Source organism: Colossoma macropomum, unplaced genomic scaffold (assembly GCF_904425465.1).
Source record: "Colossoma macropomum unplaced genomic scaffold, Colossoma_macropomum, whole genome shotgun sequence".
NCBI lineage: Eukaryota > Metazoa > Chordata > Actinopteri > Characiformes > Serrasalmidae > Colossoma > Colossoma macropomum.
Window position 1 is genome coordinate 157,447 of NW_023495463.1, and position 23,914 is coordinate 181,360.

Genomic DNA, 23,914 nt, shown 5'->3' on the forward strand with positions numbered 1-23,914 from the left:
GAGGTCTCCAAGTCCCCAGATCTTACATAGTGCAGCTTTAATGACTTGGAAATTCAGAGGATCCAGCAACTTTCTGATGAAAAGTGTATGTACGGAGTAATGCAACCACATTTTTGTTCACAGGGCGCGATGGCAGCAATTTTCAGAAATTTCCATTCATTTTTCTTGTAGTGAATTCCAGCTTAGACCCAGAGATCCTAATATAGGCATGACAACGACTACTTATGACACAACTTCAGAAGTCAATGCTGTTGATGTATTGGAATTGGACTTGGAACAGCTTTTTATAAAAGAATTACATTGTGGATTACAGTCCAGAATTAATGAGTAAAACTTCTGTAATTCTGATTTAATCAGACTGTATGTAGGAGCAGGTAAAGAGGTTATAATGCTGCTAAAAAGCCCAAATGAGGGCTTTGTGTTCTGTAGCAGTGGGAAGGAGTTGAACTGAGAGCAGCAGTGCGACTGAAAGATAAAGGGAGAGCTGTGTGCTGCTGATTACTCATCTCTGTCTCGTCCTGCGGTCTGAGTGCTGGTCATTTGGGCTGTGTCCTGCTGGCCCTGAGAGAAAGCAGCACTGACAGCAGGAATCAGGTTTCAGCCTTTCAGCTCTGATACTGGGCTTCAAGCCACTGTCAGAGCCCTGCTAATGGACATACCAATCTAGCGTGTGTGTGTGTGTGTGTGTGTGTATGTGTGTGTGTGTGTGTATGTGTGTGTGTGTGTGTTTCTGTGCGTCTGTGCGTGTGTGTGAGTGATGATACGTGGACATGTACACGTTCTGCCACATTTGTGTTTTGTTTGGATCAAATGAATATGCTGTAGATGGGACAGAATAAATGATTTCAGTGGCCAAAATCATTTGTATTAATATTTCATATTAATATTTCAACATATTATCATGTTATCGTTAAATTATACTGGACAGATTTAAACAACCCAGTAGGTGGAGGTGAACACTCACTTTAGTATAAAGTCAGGCATGAGCTAAGGCCTGGCTGGTATTATTGTAGCTGATACTGATTCTGATCTTTAGAGACTAAAGATCTCGATATCATCCAATATAATTTTACACGTATAATTAATTTTACACAGTAGTTTAATTTAAACAATGTTGTACTGACAGACAAGATTGTCAGTTCTCAATAGATATGTTCTTTCTAACTCAAATGAACACCAGATAGTAATAAACACTAAAACATAGACAACAAATAACACCTATTAATAAATATAGTTAAATAATATCAATATCTTAGAACTAGGGCTGAAGCTAAGCAGAGCTAAAGTTTGGTGTTTGTTAATTACGTCCTATTTTTTCTTCATTTTTGCTGGTTCGCTTTTTAAAAAAAGTTATCTGCATATCGCTAATATCAACAAAACTGCAGGACATAAATATATCATATATATCAGTCAGGCTCCAGTGCAGACCATACCTCAAAATGCACTATTACATATTAAGTCATATTAATACTAAAAATCAAAATGTCAACATTTGAGCCTTTTTTTTATCAGGACAAATAAAAGTGTCTGGTGATCTCCATCAGTCCATGTACAGCAATGAAAAACTATTTGTGTTGATCCATTCACCATGAAGCTTTTATACAATATGAACAGCAGCTGATACACTATATGGCCAAAAGTATGTGGACACCCCTGCTAATTACTGAGTTTAGGTGTATCAGCCACACCTTCTGATAACAGGTGTATAAAATCAAGCACATAGCCATGCAATCTCCACACCCAACTGGCAGTTCAACGGGTCGTACTGAAGAGTTCGGTGACTTTAGACATGGCACTGTCATAAGATGTCACCTTTGCCACAAATCAGTTCACAAAATTTTGGCCCTTCTAGATCTGCCTAAGGCCACCTAAGTGCTATTATTATGAAATGAAAGCATCGAGGAGCAACAACAGCTCAGCTATGAAGTGGTAGACCATGCAAACTCACAGAGAGGGCCTGCTGAGTGCTAAAGCACATAGTGCGTAGTAGTGCACCAAGCCTAAGGTCAGTATGCACAATGCCGAGTGTCAGCTGGAGTGTGTAAAGCACACGGCCACTGAACTAGTGGAATCGTGTTCTCAGCTTCACTATCAAGTGGTCTGGTGGACAAATCTGGGTTTAGCAGATGCCAGGAGAGAGCTACCTGCTGGAATGCACAGAGCCAACAGTGAAGTTTGGTGGAGGAGGGATAATAGGCCGTGGCTGTTCTTCAGGGTTTGTGCCCCTTAGTTCCAGTGAAGGGTGATGTTAATGCTACAGCATACAAAGACATTTTATATGCTTTCAACTTTGTAGCAACGGTTTGTTTCCTGTTTTAGCATGACTGTAACTCTGCACACAAAGCAGGAGCCATTAATCCATTGAGTTTCGAGCCGGGCCTTCTCGTCCAACGTCAGGGCCTGACCTCACATATGCTCTTTTAACTGAATGGGCACAAATTCCCACACACACACTTCAAAATTTCATGGAAAGCGTTCCCAGAAGAGTGGAGTAGTCAGGTGTCCACATACTTTTGACAAACATAGTATATTTTCAAATGAAAAAAGACAAAAATGAGAAGCAAGCTTTTGTCCCAGCAGAGACTAGTTACTGATAATTCTTTCAGCGCAGCATTATGGCATAATTGTAATGGATTTGTATTAAACTTGCCATTGCCATGTTTTTTTACAAACCACCAAATTACCGGAAACACACCTGACGTACATGGAACTAAAATCTGGAGCAGTATGATCATCACTGGGTTTTGTACCATGGTGTATCATTTCTTGCCACAATAGCATACGTGCACTTCTCCCTCTCCAGCCTCCACCGCTTGAGTCAGAACGTTTCTTTTCATAGTAAAGTGCACGAGTACAGCGGGTGTGAGTAATTATGGGTGATTGCGGAGGTGGGGCTGTTTTGAAACCCTTTCCTCAGTTGCACTGCAGCTCTGAGTGAGCGCATCAGCCTCTCCGCCTCAGCTTTGCTCTTTTGATGCATAACCAAAGCATCAGCGGGGAGCAGAAGGCCTGGTATGATTGGCATGGCTGCCTTTACTTCAGTCCAACACTAATTGGCCTGATATTTACTACAGCAGCAGCATGTTGTTAAACCGCGGTGATGATAGTCAAACACTCTTCTTTTTCTGTGCTGCTCCGGCAACAACAGCCACGGCATTTGACCAACATTTTTTGTTTACTCTGATTAGAGAAGTTTTTACTCACTTTACTTGAGTCGTAATTTCAGCAGCATTGATTTCTGCAGCTGCTTGATTGGAGCATTGATTTGACCTTTTAAAAGATGAGCTTCAGCTAATTTGTCTCCTTTTCTGATGATTTTAGGCATCACAGAAGCTGAATACTGAGTAGCTGTGGGGGGTTTTGGTTCACTTTGCCCAGTGCAAGCCTTCTCCAATCAGTGATCGGCATATTGTGGGCTTATAAGTTTCCGTCTGACTTTTTTTTTCCAAAATTCAGTTTTTTACGTGTAGGTAATTGTTTAGATCTAATTATTGCTGATACATTAACACACCACCGCCACGTCAGTGTCACTGCAGTGCTGAGGATGATCCACCACCTATATATATGCATCAATAGCCCTTTTTCCCTTCCAATACCGATTCCTGATTCTTTAGTATCAGCCGATAACAAGTACTGATACTAATGCTAACTCTATCTAACTCACCTATAGGTCCTGATATTTATACAATTACATTTTTTAAATATTTTATTTTGGTAAAATCTGCGTTCTACTTCACAAATAAAACACACTCAGCTTCGCTAGATGGCATTTACTTGTTGGATTATATTTATTAGATGCTTAAGAAAACTTATTTTTGTTTATTTACTGTATATATTCAGCATTTACTCTTATAAAATTAGTAATAAGAACCATGTTTAAAAATTTAAGTGAATGTAAAATATCTTTGTTGTGCAAAACAGGTAAAAACAGAACTGAACAGTTTACAGATAAACCTGTGGTGTTTACACATCGGCACACAGCAGCTTCTCAGGCTGAAAAACAGAGCTGAATGTTGTTTCATATGCAAATTTCTTGAGGCATTTGTCTCATACGTGCGTCTTGTTTACTCGTGCTGCATCTCTGAGCGTCACTTCAGTAAATATCACCGACGTTCATGCTGTCAGTATCAGCGACTTTCAGTGGTTTTTCTGGCCTGGTTGAAGCAACAGGCCATGAGACCCCGCTGCTGAGTGATACAGCTGACCGACAGGTGCACCGCAGACGGGGCTAGTGGACGCACAAGCCCGGCTAGCAGGCTGCTATGCTAAAGGCTGAGTCAAGGCTAAGGCTGTCATTATGCTGAGAGTCCAGCAGTTCCTTCCACTCTCAATAACATTAACTCAGTCTGTAAGTGACCGCACAGCGTCAGACGAGTGATTACAGAAAGAAGCAGCTCAGCCGTTCAGGTAAGCGGATCCCCATCACTGAAACTCTCATAGATAGACTTAAGAACCAGATTGGGCTCTTATGAACTGTCCTAAAATGGTTCAGTTCATACCTGCAAGGAAGGGACTACTTTGTGGAAATTCAAAGTAATATTTCTGAGAGAGTGCCAGTGACCTGTGGTGTCCCCCAGGGTTCAATTCTTGGGCCACTCTTATTCAATTTATACATGCTGCCTCTTGGCCAAATCCTACAAGACTGTGGTGATGATTTATATGATGATAAACTGTCTAAACTGTTCAGTATGTTTCTGTCCTTGCTATGTGCTAAATCTGGCACCTGTAAGGAGAATAAACTACTTTGTTCTCTCAGCTCTCTCAATTTTATGTTAGCGTGGGCTAGCAGAGCTCAGATGACCCTGGCAGTGGTCCAGCCATTTGAGAAGCACAGTGTAAGAGTGTGTGTGATTACGATGCTGTAAGAGACACAGACCTTCTGTCAGCACTTATTCACCTCTTAGTACAGGGAAGTCCAGGTGACTGGTCTGCTAATAAATGATTCTGCGATTTTCCACGCTGTTCCCAGAGGACTCCGAAGTCTTTTTCCACGGACAGCTTACATCTGTTGCTGTGATTTATTTTGTCTTGCATTCATCTGTCTCCCACATTGGTCTGTGGATGTGTGAGTTTAAAATGAAAGGAGCTGCTGGTTTCACAGATGTCTCAGCAATGAAGGAAAACGTCTCACACTGTATTTAAAGGGGAATTCCAAGGATTTTTCAAAATGTCTGTGTAAATGAATCACTGAGATGTAAACAAACTTGTTTAGATTGGTTTGATGTGAAATGTTTCATTGCAGAGAACTCAGATTTTCTTATAGGAACCAGAGGCACTTTACTGTAGGGTGCTGTTCATAAGGCAACATGACACCTACATAAGCTTGTCATGACAACTGACATAACCCTACATAACTGTTTATAAATGCTTGTTCCAATAAGCGTCATTCGCTATAAAAGTTACATTAGCCAATTTCGATCAAAGTCAGCTAAGGTAGCCTTTATGACAGATGACGCCTGTTGTAATAAGCATTTATAAACAGTTATGTAGGGTTATGTCAGTTGTAATGACAGCCTTATAAAGGTGTTGTGTAGCCTTATGAACAGCACCCTACAGTAAAGTGTTACTGAAAAAACCTACGAAAGATCGTAAGACAAACATTAAGAAGTTCCTAAGAGTGAGCCTCATTCACCAACCATTCTTAAGAAGAAATTTCTTCTTAAAACCCACTTAAGCAGTTTTCACACAGATTCTTACACTCTCCAGTGTTTTCCTTTTTGGGATTTGTTCTTAGGTAAGAACAGAATCTACACACTCAAGAGCGCAAAGGTGTGAACAGTTCTGCGGTTTAAGAACACGGCATGAATCTGACGTAGACTTTCTTAAGGACCTTTATCAAGAAGACGTTTAAGAACAAACTTAGGAAGATATTGGAGAATGAGGCCCAGTGTTCTTAAATTCTCATTAAAAAAACAAAAAACTTCAGACGTTCTTGATTATTTTCTGAAGAGAGTCTTAATTGTTTTCGTGTGTAGGCTGTGGGGTATTTGTCATGTAGGGTATCAGTGTCAAGTTACGTTTTACAGTTTGCCAGAAATTATACCATATTTCCATTAACTGGTTTTTCAGTTCAGTCACATCAGCGCCTGAGGGCAGCAACATGAAGGCAAAACAAAATCAAACCAAGTATTAAAAAAGGTTTGGCAAACAAGAACCAGACGTGTTTGTTGAGAAAACAACCAACAAGAAAAATCCTCCTTGGTTGATTATAATTATTGTATTTCGTGAAACTCATTCAAAGTTTCAGTTTAATAGACTTTATCAGTTCTTAAGGTCTAAGATGCCTAATATAAGTGTGAGACTGTCATAAGGTTAAGAAAAAAAAAATTTAGTATACCTCTTCTTCTTACGATTGTTTTTAAGAGAAAAGTTAAGAAGAAAATTAAGAAAATTCTTAAGAAGTGTTTTGAAGAATAATAATTTATCTTAACTTTTTCGTAAGAATGTATTTTCTTAAGGAAAAATGCACATTTAAAAAGAAGTTTTTATTTGTGGGGTCTTTGGGGACTATTTTGCCTCACAGTGCCCTGCATGTACCTCTCCACTGTGAATAGATTAAAAAAAAGGTTTAGCCCAAAACCTGATCTCGAAACTATCATAACTGTGTCATTGTTTCATTTAATAAGTTTCTATCACCACCGCTGTGAACAATTCTGATTTCATAAGGTTTTCTAGAATAAAGCATTTCACATCAAACCACTCTGAATGACTTCTCTTACATCTTAACTGTTAAATTGAGCAGAAATTTTGACGTTCACTTGCCATTTCTTTGAGTATTTTTTCTGAATAACTGGAAAAGCAACAGATCAGTTTGTAGCATTGGCTCAGGCTCTGCACAATATATTGTTTGTTAATTGTTTTGTGATAGATGGCACATAGCTGTCATATGCAAATGTGGCTTGGGCTGTGAGCAGATCAGTTTTTCTGTGGGTGTTTTGATAAAACAAGATATTCATATAATCTGAAAAAGTATTATATTGGTTAAAATAAAGGAATGAAAGCCAGTTTTTAACCAAGACACATTATTTACCAAGTCGATTTACTAGCACCTTTTAAAGTACTGCAAAGTACACTGATCAGGCATAACATCATGACCACCTCCTTGTTTCTACGCTCATTGTCCATTTTATCAGCTCCACTTACTATATAGGTGCATAGCCCATCTGTTTCTCTGCATACTTTGTTAGCCCCCTTTTTCCCTGTTCTTCAGTGGTCAGGACCCCCATGGACCCTCACAGAGCAGGTACTATTTGTTCTCAGCACTGCAGTAACACTGACGTGTTGGTGGTGTGTTAGTGTGTGTTGCGCTGGTCTGAGTGGATCAGACACAGCAGTGCTGCTGGAGTTTTTAAACACCTCAGTGTCACTGCTGGACTGAGAATAGTCCACCAACCAAAAATATCCAGCCAACAGCGTCCTGTGACCACTGATGAAGGACTAGAGGATGCCCAACACAAACTGTGCAGCAGCAGATGAGCTATAGTCTCTGGCTTTACATCTACAAGGAGGACTGACAAGGTAGGAGTGTCTAATAGAGTGGACACTGAGTGGACTCCAGCAGCACTGCTGTGTCTGATCCACTCCTACCAGCACAACACACACTAACACACCACCACCATGTCAGTGTTACTGCAGTGCTGGGAATGATCCACCACCCAAATAGTACCTGCTCTGTGAGGGTCCATGGGGGTCCTGACCACTGAAGAACAGGGTAAAAGGGGGCTAACAAAGTATGCAGAGAAACAGATGGACTACAGTCTGTAACTGTAGAACTACAAAGTGCACCTATATAGTAAGTGGAGCTGATAAAATGGACAATAAGCACAGAAACAAGGAGGTGGTCATAATGTTATGCCTGATTGGTTTGTATTACAGTCACAGTATGTATCTGTATGATCACAATACAGATGCTTTTCCAAATTGTGCAGCCTTTTTTGACTCAGTCTAATTTATGTTGTAATATGTTTTTCTTCTTTCTGACCAGGTGTCACAGGCCTGTTGAAGATGGACGAGAACGGCGACTGTGAAATCGATTTTGCTCTCTGGGACATGACGGACACAGACTCAGGAGTTTATGAGGTAACGTTTTAGACTTCTGTGCTGGAATAATGACTTTAAGTAAGTGGCCTGGCTGCCTTAAGTTATAGACAATACTGAACTTGAAACAATATGTTTCCAGAATGTCAAATAGATTATATATTTGGATTTCTTTGATTAAATTGTATTTTGACCCCTTAAATGACCAAAGTTTTATATATATAAGAATAGCCCTGCCAGTTTGCAGTAAAGTCTCTGTAGTTACTGAATAATACACCTTAGTATGGAATAAGCCTGGGATTCTAAGGGGTTAAAATGTTTCTGCATTTGTCTGTTTGTTGTAGATCGTGTCTGTGTATAACAGCAGTGTGAAGCAGATGGTTCTGGAGCCGGGGATGAAGGTCCACTGGCTGAAGGGCACTCCTCCTCCTGACATCCCTCCATGTGGCTTTAAGAACGACAACCCTGCCTGTCTCGCCAGTAAGCAGCGTTTAGACCAGGCCTGAGTGACATCTGCAAATAATTAACGCAGTATTTTCATGTTAATAAATCTAGATTATGGATTACATCAACACCCATATGACTATCTGGGTGCCATCCGTGGAAACTGCGCTGGAGACAGTGGGAAATTTGTCCAGGCTTATTAATACGTCGTTACCCTCCATTGTTTTAACAATCCTTGGTCAATAACAGTAAAACAGAACAAAGCATTATGTGTTAATTAATTAAGTAAAAATTAAATTAGGCCTAATTCCATATTAGTTCTCTTTCTCAGCAAGAACAATTATTGCCTGTCAGGAGTCAGCATCGGGTTACTTGTCAGTCATTGCAGATATCAGATTACCTTGAGAACAATAAAAATGTGGTTGCAAACAATGGAAGTGTCAGCCAGACATTTATAGCTGTTAAAAATATTCTCCACCTTCACAGCCAAACTTTTGAATTTTTAGTGGGAAACTTGCATCCAACATTTCCTCCACATGTCCAGTGCAGCACCAAGGCTGCCGCGCTGTCATCCTGCTGCATGTTTACTGGTTTATTTGTTCCACATGTGGAGAACACAAGGTGCTCCCGAGGGGCTTAATCCTTAGATGTCACAGTCATCGTCAGTGGTAACAAAAGGATGCTGTGATTTGGGTTACTTCTCAGTTGGAGTTCATTAAAACAAGTTGAGAAATTCTGGTCAAAGTCCAGATTCTAATCTTTCAACACAAACCGCATTTGTGTTTGGAGCTAATTACATTTAAGCATTAGAGAAAGATGACAGTACAAACTCTAGACCTCAAAATGCTGTTTTCCAATCCGAATCACAACTTTGTCTTCTTACAGGGAAGCTGGTAAACTCTGTTCTACATTTTAGTGACGCTGACTTTGTTCAGAAGTTTCTGTTGTTGATCAGGCAGAGAGATTCCAGATGGAGCCCTCATCAGTACACATGGGATTGACAAATTAATGGAAACACCACATGAAAAAAACACTGACTCATAATTGCAAAAGCAGCTAGGCAGGTTAGTCACACAGGGTTGCAGCAACTAAGTAACTAACTAATAAGGATTCAAAGAGGCCCAGTAGTTACATCAGATGTGGAACTTATTTGGCACTGAGGCTAAAGCCAGGGGTCAGCAACATGCAGCTCCAGAGCCATGTGTGGCTCTTTTACTGCCCTGTTGAGGCTCCACAGCAGAATTAGATTAGCAGGTAAAAATAAAATAATCCTCCTTTACAGTAAAATAAAGCTCTGCTGATCGTTCAACACAGTTTAACAATAAATGATCTTAAATACTGGAGTTAATGTAGAAATGCTAATTCACCCTTTAACCCTGAAGGTTGGCGCTCAGACTGCTAATAGCCATAGGACCATAGCAACACAGACGACAGTCTCATCTAGCTAGTAGCTAATGAAAAAGTAAAGAGAGAGATTTAAGACGAGCATTGATGATTTGGAGACGAATGGGCTTATTTGCATTTATAATCACTCCAGCTGGTTTCCTGATACGTTTAATCTGCAACGAGAAACTGTCAAACACTAAAAAGTCGCGAGGCTGAAGTACATTCTTGAAGTACATACATGGTGCAGCGGCTACATTCTAGCATTTAAGGTGAAACTTGAAAATTAGACCAAGAAGCTGGTGAATGAGAAGCGACTTCAGCCCCATACAGAGTCAAAAGTTGAGAGACATTTTACAAGAAACTGTTCTACTTTCGAGGAAAGTTTCCTGTCAGAGATGTGAGAAAAGCGGCTATAGCTGAGCTAAAGCTTAAAGCAGAGCAACGTTTTTTTTTTCTGCTATTTTGTTTATATTATATTTTTATCCTATACTAGTACATTACTACATACTGAGACCTATTTAAGCCAAGATGGTAAAATAGATATAAAATATTGTGGCTCCCGAGATGGTTTGATTTTTGTTGAAACATTTGGGTTGCCGACCCCTGGCTTAAGCAATTCTTCAACATTATCGACAATGTTGAAAATAAAAATTGGCAACAGATATTTTTCACTTACATTTTCAAAGTGATGTCCAACCTAGAGTGAGTTATGACTGACCGTGAAGGGGCAGCAGTTCAATCATAATGTCGTGCCCATATGAGCAGATAGTGAAAGAAAAAGAACAATCATAGCTGACAGTTAAGAAGTGAAAGTCTGGGAGCTTTTTTAAAATGAAAGATAAAATTATTGCATACAACATATGTCTGACTGAGCCTCCATGGAAGCACAACATTACCTTCCACCACCAGAATGAAAGCATGCTGGTGTCGTTCTGAAGCAGCAGAATAATCAGTAAACCTTTTTTTCCCTCTATGCTGGTGTTCTGACAAACTGAACTACTTCCTGCAAACGTTCACACTGTAAGTGATGGAATGAGCTTAATGTTCCCTCAACAAACATCACATCACTAACATTAGTCACTGGACTACTCATCAGTTTCTGTTAATTAGAAGAGTTTAGCAGCAACTTAAAAAAAAAAAGAAACAGTTTGGCAGCCCATCCTGTCACAGATTTACATACTAACTGCTTAATTAGCTTAAAGTTCAACTCATTTTGTAAACGTAGTTTTCACGGTCCACTCGTCTTGGAAAGCTGCTCACACACAGCACGTGTAGTGAGCTCGCACATTAAAATGTGGTTAAATCACGCTGCAGCATGAAGAGCAATAACAGTAATCTACATATTTATTATTAGATCACTTATTTTTAGCTAATTGCATCACTTTTTTCCGCTAGTGGTGGTAATTTAGTTTGTCGGAACTTTGCAAAACATTTTATTGTTACAGCTCTTCACATTTACAGGCCACATTTAAACTGAAATTAGTTGATTGATTCACATGAATAAATAAATCTGAAATATGATGTTTTTGCAGCTCTGTGTAGCACAAAACTATTTAATTTATTAAGCTAAAGAGCCTCATTGCAACATAAAAGAATAAGAGCAACAACAAATAAGGGCATGCTGGTTCAGACAGTCACATATCAAAGGTCACCGATTGGGCAGACAGACACTTTACAAGAAAAGCACAAAATATCACAACACTGTCACCTCAAAATGTATCACATAATGGAATGAGTGCCTCTGTGATCCAATCACAATGAAACTGAGTAGTGTGAGCTTCACAGAGCTGTGATTTATCGGCATGTATGTCTTATGACTAAGGATTACAATGTTATTGTACACAACCAAGTGTACTATGTATAATGGTTCTATATAGAACCATTTTCTTTACCAAAGAACCCTTAAAGAACCATCATTTTAAAAAGTGTAGCTCTTAAAGTCATGCTTTAAACTCTGTCTCCCCAAGCAGATATAATAATGTTTAGACGTGGTGATTGGGGAACGCGCTTGACTTATCTGGTTTACATGAATTTATTTGGTAGTGTGTATGGAGCATATTATTATTATTATTATTATTGTTGTTGTTGTTGTTGTTGTTATTATTATTATTGTTATTATTATTATTATTATTATTATTATTATTATTTCATAATTATCCTGCTTTCATTCTTTCTCTTTGTACCCTTTTTATTCTCCTAAACTGTTCTTTCTTTTTCAAACTCTCTTCTCTTTCCATCTTCCTCTCCCTGTTTGGATTGGTGGTTCTTTAAGGGTTCTTTAGTAAAGAAAATGGTTCTATATAGAGCCATGAACTCTCAAAGAACTCTTTGCATGATTAAAGGTTTCTTTGCATCTTTAAATGGTTCTTCAGACTGATGGAGAATGTGCTATAGGTGGTTCTATGTAGAACCCTTATATATATAAGGGTTCTATATAACATCAAAAAGGGTTCTTCTGTTGTAACAGTGTAAAGCCTGTAACAATAGAACAACCCTTTTTAGTGTTATATAGAACCCCTTTCAGATTTCAGTTCTATATAGAACCATATTAAACACATTCTCCATCAGGCTGAAGAACCCTTTCATGATGCAAAGAACCCATTAATCATGCAAAAGTTTCTTTGAGTGTACATGGTTCCATATAGAACCATTTTCTTTAGTAAAGAACCCTTGAAGAATCTTTTGTAAGTGTGTAGCTGGTAATAGTTATTTAGTACTATGGAGTTCTAGGTATTATCCAGTTAATACCTAGAACTTTTTTATCATTTCAATGTAATTAAGTTAAACTGGCAGTTTGATGGTTGATTGTGATTATAAAAGACAGTCAGATAGATAGATAGATAGATAGATGGACAGACGGACGGACTGACGGACGGACAGATAGATTGATAGATAGATAGATAGATAGATAGATAGATAGATAGATAGATAGATAGACGGACAGATAGTTAGATCGATAGATAGATAGAGAGATAGATAGATAGATAGATAGATAGATAGATAGACGGACACATAGATAGATAGATAGATAGATAGATAGACGGACACATAGATAGATAGATAGATAGATAGATAGATAGATAGATAGATAGACGGACACATAGATAGATAGATAGAACTTTATTGAAATAAAATAGACATAAATTAGGCAGAAATCATTTTAAAAAGTTGTGTGATGAGTGTCGGATTCTGTTTCTCAGTGTTACGCTGCATATTTCTGTCCTCTGTTTCAGAAACGGTCACTATGCACCAGATGATCTCCATAGTTGTGTGCTTCATCTTCATCATCATCGTTACGGTCACAGTCTTTATCTACAGGTCAGTTAAGCCCTGTGCCTCTCAGTGGGCGTTAATACACGCACGTTCTTTTACAGAGTTTGCAGATTCTGATACAGTCTCTCCACTGTGGTCCCTCATTTCCCCTCATTGTCACCCCCTCGTCTCTCTCTCTCTCTCCACACGTGTTGCTTTTTTTAACTCCTGCTTGTCCTTTTTCCAACTTGTCTCACAAACCTTCCCTTCCTCTCACACACGCCGTTGTTTTATCCTGCTTTCATTCTTTCTCTTTGTACCCTTTTTATTCTCCTAAACTGTTCCTTCTTTTTCAAACTCTCTTCTCTTTCCATCTTCCTCTCCCTGTTACTGATGGCTTCTCAGAGAGATCAATTACAGATATATTAGTAGGAAAAGAGACGGCCTGAAATAGATGCATTTGAATAGAACTTGTTTCCACCAGCTTTAATGTTTTACTATTATTATCAAATATCATTGACGTGTAATTCCTGAACCCCTGATTCACACTTTCTCTGACTGTCCTAAAGAAATGTGATTGATGTTTTTGTTTATTTGTTATATCTGTCTATTATACCTGTCTATATCTATATTTTTATGTATCACTACTGTATATGTTTTATTAGAACACAGTTATAAAAAGGATGTTAGCTTGCTGTTTGATATTCTTGGGCCACTTTACTGGACATGGATTAAGCCTAGTCTTGAGCTGATGTACACTGGCATTCAAAGATGTGGAGTCATGGTTTTCTACGATATGAAATTGGATTTCAGATTGAAAAGTGCTACAGTACAATTCATTTTAAATGTCACTTCTGTTAAAGTGAACCTGAAGGAGAGCCAGCTGCAAGTGATTAATAATAATAGACCCCTTTCACATTTTCTCTGTTTTTCTGCTGTAAGCACTCGTTTGTTACAGGGTTACGCTGTTTCCGCTAATAAGCTCCCCGGACAAAAAAATTAGTCACTTTGCGTGTTTAAGGTGGTGACTAATTTCTTGTGAATAAAAATCGCTTTGCTTCCAGGCAAGAATTGCTTCTAGAAGTCAACGCAGGTCCTTCACAACCAATTTCTGAAAGAAATCTCCAAAGAGATTTTTATTCACAAGCCGTGAAACACGCCAGTGGTTCCTGTCTGTCACTTTTATTATTCGGGCCACAATTCTAATGTGAATTTCCAGGATTTTTGCCACCGCTGGTCGACCCGTATGACTATGTGCTTCGATACACCTGCAAATCCAGCTACGTCCTTCACACTGTGGCCTTTGGCAGCCCAAATGCAATCACTCCTTTTTGCCAATCGTTAACGTCTGCTTTGCAACCCATTTTCCACACATCGAACGAGACATTCACTGCACTGTACCACCTCTTCTCAATCTATGAATCCCGTCGCACACGCGGCAGGTATTTATAGCCTGATCATCCTCGTGCAACGCCACCTGCAGGAGTCTGAAGTTACTACCACCTTAAACATGCAAAGTGGCTAATTCTTTGTCCAGGGAGCTTATAACAATAATAACAGTGATGGCCAAGTGGAGCTCGTACAGCTCACCTAAGCATAAACAACCTCACCTCACTTTCTTCGGCTTCTCAGCTGATGTGGGTTTATGCATTTAGGAGAAACGACACAATAATCTTGGTCATACTGAGGAGAAGTAGCTGTTGACATATGACTTACATTGTGCGTAGTACAGTCTTAACTTGCAGCAATGAACAGTGCTTATTAACAGTTATTCCTGAGCCCATGCAGTGATATCTATTACAGACGCATGCTGGTTTTTAATGCAGTACCATCCGAGGGATCAAAGGTCACACGGTTCATATCACTGCTTTATGCTTTTATTTGCATTTCACATAGTGTCCCAACTTCGCTGGACTATATATATTATATAAATTATACTTTATATAATTTGGCCCAGGTTGCCCAAGCGTTTACAACTGGACGCATGATAACATAAGATAGAAATGCGTCCTTTGTATGATTATAAGGGACTTGAACAACACTACCCATAATTCATTGTTAGTCAGCTGCAGTCTGCGTTCTAAAGGAGTTGTGGTGAGAACAATAACTTATACATTCTAGGGTGTTTTCACATATAGTTTGTTTTAAATGAACCAAACTGAGTTCTGTTAAAGGGAACCTGAAAGGGAACCAACTGCAAGTGACCTCAGTTCTTTATGTGTTCACAGTGTAAGTGAACTATGAAGAGGGCTCAGTTTTCTTTCTGGTCCTTTGAGATCTCAGACCACTTCTTGTTCAGACCACAACTCCATTAGAACTAAGACTGCTTTCACACCACTCACACTGTGTGCAGTGCCCGCAAAGTGGGCAGCTTTCTCTGATAAATCTGACCTTTCAGACGGCGAGAGGAGCCACCAGACCTGCCAGCTGCTCTGCTATTGGCCACGCTGAAATGATTGGCCGAGGTGGTCTCAGTTCGGTTTGTTTTTGGGGTCGTTTAGAGGGGTCTGAGTTTGTTTGTCGTGTTCACATTTGCACAGAAAACCATGATTCAGACACTGAAACGGCCCAGTGTGAAAACGTCCCTAAAGAGGACCAGAAAGAGAACTTTATAAGTTTGCGAACATCGTGAACACAAAAAGCACGGAGGTGCAGCTGGTTCCTTTTCAGGTTCACTTCAACAGAGCTGAGTTTGGTTTCTTTAAAAAGAACTACATGTAAAGAAAACCTGGACTTAGGCTTAGTCTATGTCTGAGAAACTGGCTCCTTAAGTATTTGTGCTTTGTTTTTGCTCATGAATGAACCACTGCTTGTGTTTAGAAATGCAACCCGAAGTGCTTTTTTTTCTTTTCTGTATATTCTGCAAACTTTCTATGAATAAACTAGTCAGTAAATGTCTTTCAGTGTCAATAAAGTCAATACAGCAGTGAATGTCAACACGTTTCTGAGCTGTTGCTGCATTATTTCTAACGCTGCCGTGATCCTCCCTCCTGTGTGCTGCACACACACTGTTTGTTTTTCCTCCGTTCTTTTCCACCTCTTCCTTTCCTCTTTGCTCCTTTCTCTTCCTCTCTCTCTCGTTGTGCTTTGCCATTTTTCTTTTGCTTTCACTCGCTCCGTCTCTCTCACCCCCCGCGTTCTGTCCGTCAGAAAGGTGAAGCTGGAGAACGAGTTGGCCGCTCAGCTTTGGAGGGTTTACTGGGATGACATTCAGATAAGCAACTTGGACAAGGCGCTGCGCCGAGCCTGCAGCAGGCTGACCCTGTCACTGGTGAGAAAAGACATCAGTCATATATCTGTAGTACTCATCACTCCTGTGCAGTGTGTGATTTTCTACTCTATTTTCTGCCCACAGAGGGGCTCCAATTATGGCTCGCTGCTGACCATGGAGGGAAACGTTCAGATTTATGCCAAAACCTGCTACTACAAGGTATGAGAACATTTCAGAGTCATTTACTGTTTAAAGCTACACTATGTAAGTTTGGGGGATTTGGAGACCTCTCTGGTGGAACTGTGTAATTGCACAGTTGTAACTTAGGTTGCCCCCTTCCCCAAGCAGATAAATCAGATGATTGCAAGAGAATTCAAGGAGAACTTAGTCATAACTTGGTGAATGACATGCCATCTCAGGATGTGAGCTAATTATCTACTATTGTCATCATATCTTCATCAGTACAGGGTGATTCAAAAAGATTCATCCATTTTAAAGCACCAGATTTTTATGACCTTGAAGTGCCTAGGAACCAATCACATACCAATTGAAAGAGGGGATCATGGAGTTTCTGACCGGAAGATGGCTCCCTTCAGTCTGTGTGGAGATGTGATCCCTGAGCAAAAAGCGTTCTGCGTTCTCCACTTCAATAAGAGTGAATCCATCATAACTGTGCAGCGTAATTTTCAAGGGCAGTGAAGCTCCAACAGCTCAGAGCGTTCGTTGTTGGTTACACAACACTGGATGATCTCCAAAATCGCACTGAAAGAGCCGTCAGTACAGCGACACCCGACATGCTCAATCGAGTATGGGATGAATTTGACTATGGTGTTGATGTTGTCCGTACAGCTGGAGGAGGTTCATACTGAGACCATGTAAAATTACCATTTACCATTTACAGTTTACTGCATTGTTCTGTAATGATTTACAGGTGAAATAAATCATTTTGAAACTGGATGAATCTTTTTGAATCATGCTGTATAATGTTGGTTTTGCATTTGAGGTCTAAACATCAAGCCGGACCTTCTTTTTCAGCCTGTGCGTGTGTTAATATGTAAAGAAGCAGGCGTGGTCCAAAAAACTCTTGCCAAATCCGACCCAACACCTCTGACTTTTAAATTATTATTTCAGGCTTTACAGGGTCTCATATTTTAGCATGTTTTTTTCCTCCTGACTTCAGTTTTTTTGATGTATGTAGTTACTCATTTCCACCAGAGGGGTCTCCAAATCCACAAATCTTACATAGTGCAGCTTTAAAGATGGCAAGATCTGTAAATATGAGTATGCAAATTGTAGACGCCTGCTTGGCAGTCTAAACATCTCGAACGTTAAGTTATTTTAGTGCAGACATGTTCTGTGGCTGTAAGTTTCGTGTCGCCACACTGAAAAAAAACACATTGTTGAGTGCAGGGGGTCTTTCAGTGATTGTTATCTAGTTTATTCTACAACTTTAGCATCAAGGCTCTTAAGAACATTGTATCTAAAGGGACGTGTTGTCATGGCAGGGTTTTAAGGCCATAATTTGTTTTCGGTTCAAATTTTAACTGAAGATTTCATAATTTTGATCAACATGTATACTTACATTTTTTTAAGGATTTTATTTTTTAATATTTTTAAAATTAAGAGTTTTTTTATTTGATGCTGCTGGCTATTCACTATATATACTGAATATATTATTAATTAATGTATTATATATACATTATAATGTTCCTTATGTCCTCCGTCTTGAATTAAGAAGCAATTTCTTCTTAACCAATGCCGATTTCTCTGGCAAGCTAAGAGAGCAGGCAGAGAAACTAATGTTCAAGTGTTAATGCGCTTCTTCTCCAGGGAAACATTACAGCCATTAAGTATGTCAACAAGAAACGCATCGAGCTCACCAGGAAAGTGCTGTTTGAACTCAAACATGTGAGTATGTGTTCAAAGCCTCCGTCTGTCGTGCACTTTTAGAATAATTACATTTATATGACATTCAGGGGGAGGTTAATACACCAGGACAGGCTGATGGGGACTGATGACTAATTCTCGTCTCTTCTTTTTCCTTTTCTCTTCTCTTCTCTTCTCTTCTCCTCCTCTCTTTCCTTTTCTCTTGTGTTCTCTTCTCTTTTCTTCCCTTCTCTTCTCTTCCCTTCTCTCCTTTTCTCTCCTTTTCTTTTGTGTTCTCTTTTCTTCTCTTTTTTTTTCTTGTTTTCTTCTCTTCTCTTCTCCTCTCTTCTCTTCTCTTCTCTTCTTTTCTCTTCTCTTCTCTTCTCTTCTCCTCTCTTCTCTTCTCTTCTTTTCTCTTCTCTTCTCTTCTCTTCTCCTCCTCTGTTTCCTTTTCTCTTGTGTTCTCTTCTCTTTTCTTCCCTTCTCTTCTCTTCCCTTCTCTTCTTCTCTCTCCTTTTCTTTTATGTTCTCTTTTCTTCTCTTCTCGCCTGTTCTTTACTCTTGTGTTCTCTTCTCTCTTTTCTCTTGTGTTCTCTTCTCTTCTCTTTTTTTCTCTTGTGTTTTCTTCTCTTCTCTTCTCTTCTCTTCTCTTCTTTTCTCTTCTCTTCTCTTCTCTTCTCCTCTCTTCTCTTCTCTTCTCTTCTTTTCTCTTCTCTTCTCTTCTCTTCTCTTCTCCTCCTCTCTTTCCTTTTCTCTTGTGTTCTCTTCTCTTTTCTTCCCTTCTCTTCTCTTCCCTTCTCTTCTTCTCTCTCCTTTTCTTTTGTGTTCTCTTTTCTTCTCTTCTCGCCTGTTCTTTACTCTTGTGTTCTCTTCTCTCTTTTCTCGTGTTCTCTTTTCTTCTTTTTTTCTCTTGTGTTTTCTTCTCTTCTCTTCTCTTCTCCTCTCTTCTCTTCTCTTCTCTTCTTCTCTCATCTCTTCTCTTCTTTTCTCTTCTCTTCTCTTCACTTCTCTTCTCTTGCAGATGCGTGATGTACAGAATGAATACCTGAACAGGTTTATTGGAGCCTGTATTGATGCTCCTAATACCTGTATTCTGACTGAGTACTGTCCCCGGGGCAGCCTGCAGGTACTCACAGTGCTTTCACAAACAGTCATACACCCTTCACACACAGAGCATTCTCACAGAAACACACACAACCTCAAATATTGTTGCTGTCCAAGAAAACATCATTGAAGTGAATTTCCCTTGCATTATGACTTTATGATCATCAAATAGTGGCCCTCAGGCCAGATCCCAAAGTGCCCTAACTTTTGCACGTTCTATGTTTTATTTTTTACTGCGCCCCCCGCTATGTTACAACAGTAATTGTGCATTAACTGTGCAGAAGTATGTTCTCTGTAGAGGACGCATTATCTTATTTTTACTTATACATTAAACAGACCATATAATTTGATGGGGTGCCCAAACATTTGCATGCAACTGTGTAGTAACAAACACTCACAGCTCTGTTATTTTGTTTAACAGCATTTCAGAATTAAATGCCTCCGTATCCAAGAGCCCAAGAGAGCGTAACTGTCCTCTCTCTCTCTGGGCGGGTAGGATGGTCCTCCCTCTACCCTCATCACTCAGCATGTTGCTAGCTAATGCAGGCATCTATTAGTTGACATAACCGAATTGACAGTTAGCATTCTCCTCCAAGTGTGTTGAGCTGTCCAGTGATGTTATGTTAGCGGTTAGCACATGCTAGCACTCACCCTCCCAGTACAATGCCATTTTGGGTGACCTTTATTTTGAGGGGTCCTTTTTAGATAAAACAAACACTCAACAGACTCTCAGTAACATGTCAGAAACATGCGAGGGTTAGGATTAGGGCTAGGGTGAGGGTTAGGTTTTGGGTTAAGGTTAAGGTTAGGATTAGGGTTAGGATTAGGGCCAGGGTGAGGGTTAGGGTTAGGTTTTGGGTAAGGTAGGGTAAAATAAGGTTTTGTGTACTGGAAGTAACATATCAACAATACATCTACTTAATGTAAGTAATGTATCAACAGAACATCTACAAGATATTTACTTACAATACAGTGTATTGAGATGCTTCACTACAGCTACTTCACTGATATGTTGTTGATGTGTTACTGATAATCTGATAAGAGTTTATTAATCATCTACAAAGGACCACTCTAAATAAAGTGTTACCCCATTTTATGATAGGAGGGAGACCTACTTAGCAGGTGGAACTGGCAATGACTAAATATTTTTTATCATAGAAAAAGAACACTACCTAGACCCAAGATGAAGGACAGGTACTATTTGGTTCCACCTTGTTAGGCCTTTTTCCTAACATTTAGCATTGCTTTTATAGAACACAAAATTTGGTGCTAAATGATTCAAAGGATGTCTGTCTCCTGTTTTTCTCCACATTGTCTGTCCTTTCATGCACACATTTGGACACACATTTAATCAAGTATGAATGTCATTCAGCCTGTGTGAGTGTGATACAGAATTTAATGCATATCAACCATATGTGACTTTCAGCTCCTTATGACCTTGTTTTTGAGTGAATTCCTGCAGCGTGAGCTCAGTTATAATAGTAAATGGTTGAAATTGTGTGGTTGTGTGGTTGTGTGTGTGTGTGTGTGTGTGTGTGTGTGTGTGTGTGTGTGTGTAACCCACAGGACCTGATGGAGATTGAGAGCATCACATTGGACTGGATGTTTCGCTATTCTCTGATTAATGACATTGTTAAGGTCAGTGTACTGTACAGGTCTTTTATGTTCATCTAGACTCTAAAAGCATTGCTTTAAGGGATGTAAGGAACTATGCTATAGTGTGTAGAGAATAATTGACCTGTTCAAGGGCATGAAAACTATGCTGTGCATCATAATTTGTGTCTGTAGATCTGCGTATACCTGTAGGTCAATTGAATGAAATTATGAACCTTTAGAAACTACAGCTATTCTTGTCATTTTGCTATAAGTTTATGTTGCATGTTTATTGTAAGGCTGCCATGCGAGTAAAATAACAAATTGCAATTAACTGCAATATATGGTGTACTGAAACACGACTTAGTGACTGAAATACGACCCCACAGACAGATTTATAAAGCGGTGCATTACGGCTACATCACTGGACAAAATAAGCTTAATCAGTGTTTTTTACTTCAAATCAATTAAATTCAATTCAATAATATTATTTTCATCACATAAACGCAGCATCTGCGTCACTGATGTCATTGGGTGACCTTGACTCAAATTCCATGTCTGTTAGCTCGGACCTTGTTGGTCAGTAGCTGGTGATTGAGGGACATAGATAATGTTGCCATATAGATTAAATTCAGAATAGGGCTGTATGATTAATACTTATTGTTATCATGACGAGTTTCCACAATAGGCTGTGAGAACAGATCAATTCACTTGCATAGCACCAGAGTGACATAATGATGTAGCGCTGGAGCAAGCGAAGAGCAAGTGACTTAACCACTCTGCTAAAGAGCCAATTACTAAGCTCACAAGCACAGCTGAAAAACTACTCTACGCTTAACTACAAGCCTGTAAAAATGCTAAAATTGTGATTATTCTCACTCTCAGTGTGAAGCAGTAATGTCTATTGCCACAACAAATGTGAATCACCACACGATTTTGAATATAGAATATAATATTTATAATAAATGCATATTTAATGTTTATATTCATTTGTTGTTGTAGGCATATATAGAAAAAGCTGTTCATGGAATGCTGACTGGTTTGCTTTAAAGTGCAAAAAATGTGCTTGTAATTATGATATAAGTGGCTATTAGGATTTGTTTTGGGGGGCAGTTAATGGTGCATTTGTAATTTTGCATTGTTGATATTTGCTTAAAGGAAAGGTTCATTAGGTTTCTTAACACAGCTTATCCTAAAGCATCCTTATCGTACAACCCTAATTCATAAAGTAACAAATAATTTAACAAGAAAGAACAAACTAAGTGTATATAGCCTGTATTGTCTCATGAATCAACAATAAATGTACTCTTAGATTCTACTATACTTTAATAAATATCATATAAAAGCCTGACATATACTATCTTGAACCATAATATTCACCCTATGTATCGGAACATTAATATGCCATAGGCTATACATCCACTTCTATGAATGGTAAGAAAATAACATTGATTCATCTTTCCAGTACGTAGAGTGGGGAGGTTTGCAAGACCACACATAAGAGCAGGGCTGGATCTGAGTGAGAATAGCCTGTGAGATGAATATCTCAGATATTTGTAGCTAATGGGAGCTTTCAGATTTGTGATTTTGAATGAGTAATGCCAGATCTTCATTTCACAGGGTATGGCATTCCTCCACAACAGTGTGATCATCTCCCATGGCAACCTGAAGTCCTCCAACTGTCTGGTAGACAGTCGCTTTGTGGTGAAGATCACAGACTACGGCCTGACCAGCTTCCGCAAGGAGAGCAACTTGGAGGACACACACGCTTTCTACGCACGTGAGCGACATAAACCTGCAACACACACACACTGAAAAAGGAAGAATCACTTCCAGCAGCACTGCAGCAGGCATGTGGGCGAGTGTGTGACCAAACGTCCCCACAGTTATAGGAGAGAATGCAGATTGTAATGTTTTATGGACATTTTGCTTTTAGTTAAGAAATAAACAGACTTACAATTGGATCTGAATTGGATTGAAGGCTAAAGCGTTAGTTTGGCAATAAATGACCAATTTTCTTTTAATGTTTGGGCAAAAGGACAAATTTGGCCATCTAGATGTCTGCAGCTACTGTTTTAGCTATGTGAAACACTTTTGTCCATGTTTATGTATAACAGTATGTCATACAGTGTCAGAAACCACATAAGAAAGTCTATTTGAGATTACTTAACAGCGCTACATGGTTTGAGACAAGCGTGGTGATTCAGGCATGCTGTTAGCACAGTGCTAATTGGTGGGGTGAGAGCTTCCATTACTTAAAAGGTGGCAAATAAAGGGGAATAATTGAATAAATGAGGTGTACTATATGATACAATTAATCCCTTAAATGGCTAGGACCCAAAGATGGGCCCAGAGTTTTATTATACACTTGTATAACCTAATCTAGTTACTGAATAATAAGGTTTAGTATGTGACTCACCTGGGATTTCACTGGGTTATGCATTTAACATCCTAAAAATGCTCTGTGGCATGTATAAAAATGCTGAGAAGGCCCAGCTGACCTCTATTTTGGATCAAGAGGGCAAGAAGAAAGATTGAGTTTGAAAGAGGGTTCATCTTTGAGGCAGGGATGGCAGGAGCTTCAGTCACAAATACTGCTCAACCAGCTAGTGTTTCAGTAGGAACAGTGACTAAAGTAACATTTAGATCTGTGTGAAAGACGTCAGTAAATAGTGTTGGACACTGTGGTTTAAAGCACACATTCAATGAGCGAGATACTCGTGCATTAATATGATATGTAGGCAAGAACAGAGGAGCAGCTGTTCCTCAGGTGACTGACAGTGTCAGTGCAGGACGTCACTAGATCGTCAGCAAGAACAGTCCATCCACAACTACATTCAGAGTGATATTATAGGAAGGCTACAGTGTATAAACCCCTCATTACAAAGACGATGCACATTTGAGAGTTCAGTAAGCTCTGGTCTACAGAGATGTGAGAAAAAAGTGATCTGATCAGATTGTCCACCTTGTTCTCCACAATGGGAGAGTGTCTGTGCAGCATATACCAAGAGAATGGAACAG

General features: G+C 39.3%; 1 protein-coding gene across 1 annotated transcript in view; it reads left to right on the plus strand.

Annotated features, from left to right (window-relative positions):
* Positions 1-23,914, plus strand: part of npr1a (natriuretic peptide receptor 1a) — a 142,651-nt gene that overhangs the window by 100,205 nt on the left and 18,532 nt on the right. Inside the window, exons 6-14 of the mRNA XM_036562643.1 lie at positions 7,985-8,079; positions 8,382-8,517; positions 13,101-13,185; positions 16,270-16,390; positions 16,475-16,549; positions 18,161-18,238; positions 19,218-19,322; positions 20,867-20,938; positions 22,514-22,673. Of these exons, the coding sequence (XP_036418536.1) occupies positions 7,985-8,079; positions 8,382-8,517; positions 13,101-13,185; positions 16,270-16,390; positions 16,475-16,549; positions 18,161-18,238; positions 19,218-19,322; positions 20,867-20,938; positions 22,514-22,673 (927 nt within the window). The remainder of the gene's footprint in view (positions 1-7,984; positions 8,080-8,381; positions 8,518-13,100; positions 13,186-16,269; positions 16,391-16,474; positions 16,550-18,160; positions 18,239-19,217; positions 19,323-20,866; positions 20,939-22,513; positions 22,674-23,914) is intronic.